This window comes from Chanos chanos, chromosome 5 (genome assembly GCF_902362185.1).
Source record: "Chanos chanos chromosome 5, fChaCha1.1, whole genome shotgun sequence".
Lineage (NCBI taxonomy): Eukaryota > Metazoa > Chordata > Actinopteri > Gonorynchiformes > Chanidae > Chanos > Chanos chanos.
The window spans coordinates 40,025,153-40,032,402 of NC_044499.1; the positions used below are offsets into that span (position 1 = coordinate 40,025,153).

General features: G+C 43.6%; 1 protein-coding gene across 1 annotated transcript; it reads right to left on the reverse strand.

The window, feature by feature from the left end:
• Positions 1-2,274: 2,274 nt before the first annotated feature.
• Positions 2,275-7,006, reverse strand: ppp1r16a (protein phosphatase 1, regulatory subunit 16A). The gene is made up of 10 exons (XM_030775648.1): positions 6,713-7,006; positions 6,100-6,170; positions 5,123-5,268; positions 4,843-4,946; positions 4,457-4,581; positions 4,200-4,325; positions 3,536-3,611; positions 3,287-3,416; positions 2,934-3,096; positions 2,275-2,797 (listed from the first exon to the last, which is right to left on the reverse strand). The coding sequence occupies exons 1-10, from the start codon at positions 6,972-6,974 to the stop codon at positions 2,309-2,311; spliced, it is 1,692 nt and encodes a 563-aa protein (XP_030631508.1). The 5' UTR covers positions 6,975-7,006; the 3' UTR covers positions 2,275-2,308.
• Positions 7,007-7,250: the final 244 nt, after the last annotated feature.

A 7,250-nucleotide genomic window follows, 5' to 3' on the forward strand; every position in this document is an offset into this window, starting at 1 on the left:
GTCTTCTCAGCAAGCGTTTACTACAAAGTCCAAGACAAAATGTCAATACAAATCTAAAATCCAATTCAGTAATAAAAAAAAAAAATCAATGGAAAAGAACAACCTCTTCTAAAGACAGCAAAATAGATATTACCATTTCACAAAAAGGAACTGAATTAAAAAAAAAAAAAAAACTCCAAAAAACAAGTGACATTATGAGAGGGAGAGTCAGTTAGTTTTCATGTCATTAGAATTTCAAATTCAGCTGGAAACTGGAGAGACTTTAAGCAAATTCAGTCATGGAGCTAAGACATGTAAGACAGTCATGAATACCCAGCAGCATGACTTCCAAATGCACTCTCATGCATTCTTCAGTGATGTCACTATATCCATAGATAGATTCATAGAAAGTTTCTGTTGTTATCTTTATTCTCATTTTAAATGTCCTACCGTGTAGAATGGTTCAGAAACCCCCCCTGTAATAAGGTCACTCTAAATTTGGCTGCAGCTCAGGCTGGAATGTATAGTGCCATTGAAAAACAAGCCACTTCACAGGATATTTTTCATCTGTGACAAAAACATGTCAAGTGTTGAACTGTTGCCTTCATTAATCCCTGATAGTAAATCTTCATCTCTAAATAGGAATCTTGATTTAAAAGAAGACCAAAAAATTATTAAGAAAAACAGCATTTGGGTACAAACTGCACTGTCAAAATACAGGCATTTTCTTGGTAGACTTGAACGTCATACTTTTTTCTCATTCGTGTTGAAACCAGATGTGACAGAGGATGATCCTTCATAAACAAACATTTTTAAATTCAAAGGGGAAAAAGATAGCACTTCAAGGAATGTGTATCAGCATCTCAGTATATAAGCATAGATACAATGTAATGCAAATGAAACTTGTAAGTCCAAAGACCATGGTCTACAAAATACTTCATTTTGTGCCCTTCCTGACAAATCGAAAAGTTGGTCGCAGAAACACAATAAATAAAATCAACTACGTTAAATCTTAAATTAAGTTTACATGCTTTTTAAATGAATGGACCAGCTCATGCAGTCAATCTTTCCTGAATAAACTCCTCACCAGTGTATAAGTATGTCTTTCATATGACTCAAACCTTTTGTGGTGTCCAGAGTGAAAGATAGGACAAAAGGGTAAAAGTTACCCTGATTTTACTATGTAAATTCTGTAAATGAACGGAGCTGGAACTGAACAAGAGGATTAAGTCTGAACCTCATTCAGGGTGAGGGGAAGACATTTACATGCTCTATTCTGTATGATTATTAAAAATACAAACAAATCAAACATATTATTTTCATTAAATACATTTCCATAAATATTATCTTTCTTTTCTAAAGTGCCAAGTGTGAGTGAATGATTCTCAAGACCAACAGTAAACTGGAGTGCAAGCAACACTGAAATATAGATCAACCTTCCAATTGGAAAAAAACACAGTCACAGTGCATCAGCCTGTAGGTCTCTATGAAAGCTTTTCACATTACATGCTGGTTTTGTTTTGTATGGGTGTAGGGCTACATGAACACTTGAGCTGGTAGAGCAGTAATTGCCAACATGTGCTTTTAATCATGTGACTGGATATGGGTTTCTATAAAGAGATATACTCTATATACTCTATAGTACTTCTGTCTGTAGAGTACAGGCACATTTCCATTACACCCACCACGATATGCCAACTTAGTCACGATCAACAGGTACAGATGCTGGGTAAGATTGGACCAGCACCAACCTGTGATCAGAATATAGACAAGCTTTTATTCAGAAGCACAGAAAAAAAGTGGAAATTTTTCTTGTTAAATAAAGTGCTCAAATTCAGCAGTTACTCTACATTCTGACAGTGAAACAGACAATGTTGAGGCTTCGTACAAATAAAAATTTGAAACAACTTTTTGTTGAGGGAAGGGATAAATGGCTTGTCAATTGAAAGAGAGGACGTTCTTCACGTACAAAATATCTTGTGAATAAGCATTAGATAATCAATAGAAAAAAAACCAGAATGTAGCATCTCTAAATGGTTGCTGAATTGTTTTCTTTTTTGCCTTATAAGTGTGTTGACTTTGCATGTTCTGGTCTGGCAATCATACATGTCTGTTTGCCCATGAGAAAGACCTAACTTTTCTATGTTGGGGATTCTCTCCACTTCACTATATGTAATATGATGTGTGTCTTGCTCTGTGTGTGTGTGTGTGTGTGTGTGTGTGTGTGTGTGTGCTGGTGCTTGTTTCACCAGCCTGTCAGGACTGTTAACGTCCAAGACAGACTGTGTGTGTGTGTTTGTTTATGTGCAGATAACCCACCCCCCTCTCCCTACATGAGTCCACAGCAGGGTTCTTTTGTATTGGGAGTCTCTTCCTCTGGGGCTCGGAGTTTGAGGAGGGGTGGATCTCCGCTGGCTGGAGTGAAGTACACAGTACTGGTCGTGCCCACCTCCTGCTGGGGGCTGGGCGACGGCCGAGGGTCCTGTGGAGGCGGCTCCGTGGGTTCGGGCTCCTCCGGGGTTGGCGAGGGCAGAAGCGCCGGGTGTTTGTGCAGCTTCGCGGCCGCCCTCTGCCGTTTGAGGTCGGCCAGCGTGTGGTGGGATTTTTCCCGGCTCATGCTGTCGCTCCCGTCGCCCTCCCCGGAGCTCAGAGCAGGGGTGAGCTGGTACGAAGCGCTGCGGTCCATACGCCCACTGCTCCACATCTCCCCTGGAACAGAGAAGGACAGGGAAGGAGGAGTGCCCCCGTTTCCCAGAGAAGACACTCTCAACCTCTCTTCATCCTCTAGTTGTGACGCTATACCACTAGACTCTGCCACCTGAGGGAGAAAGAGAGACAGTCAGAGAGAGCAGATAGAGGTAAGCGCTTTAATACAGCCATAAATAAAACACTCTTGAATTATAGCTTAAATGAATGGGTGTCTGTGTGTGTGTGTGTGTGTGTCCGCTCCTCACCATAACGGCATGCTGGTTGAGTTCAGCATCCGTCTGTCTGTCCTCATCGTCGTCTGCTGGTTCTATCTGTCTGCCTCTCTCCTGCCACACCATGGCCTCTTTATGATGTTCCCTCCTGTACAGACTGCTGCGTTCATTCACACTCACACGCCGGACCACCTTTCTGCTCACGCACACACACACACACACACACACACACACACACAAATCAAGACAGAGAAAGATATCGGAGAGAAAGTAAATGAGCAGAGTAGCGAGAGTAACAAAACACAAAGAAACTCAACTCAGTTTTTCTTGCCCCTCAACATTGTACACCATCTTCACACACACACACACACACACACACCACTCACCCTCTGCTGCCTGCACTAGAGACTCTTCTCTGTAATGTGCCTTTGTGTTTGTCCTGGCTCTTCATGATGGCATCATGTTTGTGTTTGAGCTCCAGCATCTTCGCTCTCACTTCCTCATCAGCACACACATCTACAGAACCAGAGTCACCATGAACACATCTGTACAGCCTCAGTCTAGCTTCACACAGACCACTATGACAGGTCAAGTTACATGCACATAAACATTATATCCAGACAAGTCTCTCTTACCTAAAGGGGTCTCATCCAGGAGAGACTTGGCATTTAAACTTGCCCCATGAGCCACCAACAGCTCCACCATCTGGAGCTGAATGAGGAGAACAGACATACAATCAGGTTATACTCAGGGCAGCACAACCACGGTCAAAACACACTAAGGGGTACATGACGGAAGTCCAGTTTAGAGTCAAGGAGTAAATCCATTTACCAAGATGGGAAAACATTACCATATTGTGCTAAATTTAAAACTGCACTATGAGTTTGATTTAGTATCCATTCAAACCACCAGATAAAATCACCCATGATAAACAAAAAATTATGGTTTAGAGAAGCGTTTCTCAAATTATGGGCCGTGGACCGGCACTGGTCTGCGACGAGGAAACAGCCAGGTCCCCACCCCCTTGACTGAACTTCCTGCTTTGAAAATAATAACATTTTGTGCAAGATTCTAGAATGTTAAGCGTTCCCATCTGCGAGAACTTGCTTAACATTCTGGAATCTTGAATAATATGTTACTATTTTCACCTGGTGAGTGAGAGAAGCACAGAGCATAATTTCACTGGCGCACCGGCAGGGCCTTGCAGACCGGCAGTTTCCTCGTCGCGGACCGGCATGCCTAGTTTGAGAAGAGCTGGTTTACAGGTTCCTCTGAGAGGTAACTGATTGCAGTACTGACCTGTCCCCAGCAGGCAGCAGCATGGAGCGGTGTCCAGCCATCATTATCCTTTTCCTCCACCGACACCCTCCGCTCCAGCAAGTATTCCCCCACGGACACATACCCGTTAGCTGCCGCTATGTGCAGCTAGAGCAGGGAGAATGAGTCAGGGAGGGAGATGGAGGGGTAGAAGAGATATTAAAACAGTCAGACAAGGCTTTTGAATATTAAGCTTCAAAGAAATGAAGAGAGAATAGCCCAAGCTCTCCTTCTCTCACCAGAGTAGCTCCGTGGTCATCCCGTGAGTTCAGATTTGCTCCAGTCTCCACCAGCTTCCTGATGTCCTCTAACATATTCCTCTCCTTCGCTCCTCGACACTCATCGATCCGCTCCTGAGTTATACCTGTAGTTACACCCACACACAGGCTTCCCTATCAGCACTATACACTGTCAAACCCTGCATGAGCATAGAGTGACGAGTGATAAACACATAGACCATCCACAATCATTTACGCTCAACAGTTCCTAGAGGTTTCCTAAGTCTACATTGCGAGTAAAGCCTCACAGACAAGAGTTTTAGAGAAACCACCATCGTGCCCTTCCATACTTCGATGGTATAAAAGGCTAAAGAGGACAGTTTAGGTTCTGAGACTGTGTCCTTTACCCTGTTCAGACATGACCATCTCTATTAACTCCAGAGTGGCCTCGTCTTCACACAGGTCATAGGGCATGTTCCCGTCAGCATTCACCGCCAACAGGTCCGCACCACTGACACACACACACAAACACACACACACAAACAAACAAACAAAAAACATTTATGTTATTAATGCAGAAGTATCATACTGTTTCGACTGTCACTACTTGTGCTGTTACTGTCATTACTGTGAGACAGATACAACTGTTGCCATGAGAGAGAGAGAGATAGAGAGAGAGAGACTCACGCGTTCACTAGTAGTTGCACCAGGCCAGTGTGTCCACACGTAGCCGCCGCATGCAGCGGTGTCCAGAGCTCACTGTCACACGCGTTCACGCTCGCCCCTGCATCCAGGAGACAGCGCACCACCTCTACAAAGTCATCTATACAGCACTGCAGAGGAGTACAAAGACACAACACAGACAGTACCATTAGCATAATATACACCTGACAGCAGTCTAGTGGAAACCAACACACGTTGACTTGGGTGGTAATTGTGGCGTTTTATGGTTTCTTTTGGGGCCAGCCACAATAATGCAGTCACGCAGTCTGAGTTCAGTTTGACTGTAAAGAGGTGTGTCGCTCTGCATGAGGTTCCAGGTTCTTCTAATATAAAAACATTGTCAAAAAAAAAACCTGGGAGTCATTTACTCAAATAAACACAATATTTTTCCACTAGGACACAGAGGCGATTGTATACACACATCCACAGCTTTGCTCTTTACATCTACCTATAGCTGTTAGCAGGATTTGCATGGCCTTTCCCACCCTATGCTGTGTACATAAAGAGCTTCATTCTGCTAGCAGAACACCATGGTACACTCGGTTGAAGAAGGCTTTGTACGTACATGCGTGTGTGTACACAGCCAATCATAATGTATGTGTGAGTACTGGTAATGACATACAACAAATGATTTCACTCAATATTTCATATTCTGTTGTCATTATCAACAAAGGTACATGAGGGAGTGCTTGTCTTTGTAGATGATCTCATGATAAGTGTAGTGTGTTCCCTGAGAAACACAGTTTAGTGTCAAATTACATACTGGACCAACAGAATGACATGCACTTGTATGAGAGAGGGTGGGTAACTGTGTTTGTTTGTCTGAGAAAGAGAGAGAGAGAGAGAGAGAGAGAGAATGTGTATGTGAGTGTGTATGATGTGTATGTGGGTGTGTTTGTGAGTGCGTACATCTATGTGTGTGGTGTCTTGTGTATGTGTACCTGGTGTAGGGCTGTTAGTCCATCCTCATTGTAGAGGTCTGGACTGATTCCACTATTCAACAGTTCCCTCACTGAAATGCAAACACAACATCAGCGGTATTTAGCGGCAATGATTACTCACTATTACTGGCCATTAATCATTATCATGAAACACAAAGAAACACTAAGTCACCCATAATTACCATTAGCCACAGTACCCTACTCAGAGAAAACAGTAACAATAGTGCCACAGGGAGCCAAAGCATGTCTGTCCAGTAAGAGTCATGTTTGATTTGCGCTGCATAAAAAAAAAGCATGAATCACTTCCTAACAATGTCACAGGGATTTGTAATGCAGCACTACTCTGTTGTAGCTCTATGCTTTTGCTCAATGTAGAGCATTTTTGAGCACTTAGGTAAACTAGAAACAGAACCAGAGCTTCCAGAACATGTAGAGATGGGAACCATGAGAACTTGGGACTCAAGAGTGAGGTACCAAGTGTTTTGTATTCCTAAGGGTTTGCTTTTGCATGCCAATTGGTGAGAATTTGGACTCATGATCTTTCCTGCCATCCTCTCTCTCTCTCTCTTTCTCTCTTTCTTCTCCTCTTTTTCTCTTACTCTTTTTGTCTTACCTTCTCCCAGGTCATTCCTAGCAGCAGCCTCCAGCAGAGTGATGTTATTGGGAAAAGTCACTTTCCTATTCTTCTCCTTCTTGTTTTTCTTGTCCTTCTCTCCTTTCTGGGCAGCCTTGGCTCCACGGGCGTTCTCCTTCTCCATCTGCGCCCATCCTTTCAGCTGCTGTGCCCTTCGTTTCTGTGCATGCTTAAGTCTCTCTGCGGCCGAGAGACGCCCCACTGTCGCCATCTCTGCCAACAGCTCAGCGTGCTCAGCCATGACGTCTGACACCGCTATCCCAGCTCCCCCCTCTCTCTCTCTCTCTCTCTCTCTCTCTCTCTCTCTCTCCTGATGCCAAAGCAATCTGAGGTTTAACTGGCTTTCAGTTATATTTGGTGAGAGGCATCCCTAGTAATACAGCTTACTTGTATCTAGAGACTAGCTTTTGAAGAGCACAAACTCAGGCCTGCTGCTGGTGAGGAGAATATGTTCAAAAATAACTACAAAAATACAAACTGAAAAATCCTCAGGAGCAGTAGGCTAGGCCTCAAAAAC

Excerpts from the sequence above, each read along its gene's own strand:
- ppp1r16a (XM_030775648.1), bottom strand. The coding sequence starts at position 6,974 with ATGGCTGAGCACGCTGAGCTGTTGGCAGAGATGGCGACAGTGGGGCGT. Across the intron at positions 6,171-6,712 it reads TAGGAATGACCTGGGAGAAG|TGAGGGAACTGTTGAATAGT; the intron begins GTAAGACAAAAA and ends TTTGCATTTCAG. Across the intron at positions 3,612-4,199 it reads CTGCTGCCTGCTGGGGACAG|CTCCAGATGGTGGAGCTGTT; the intron begins GTCAGTACTGCA and ends CTCCTCATTCAG.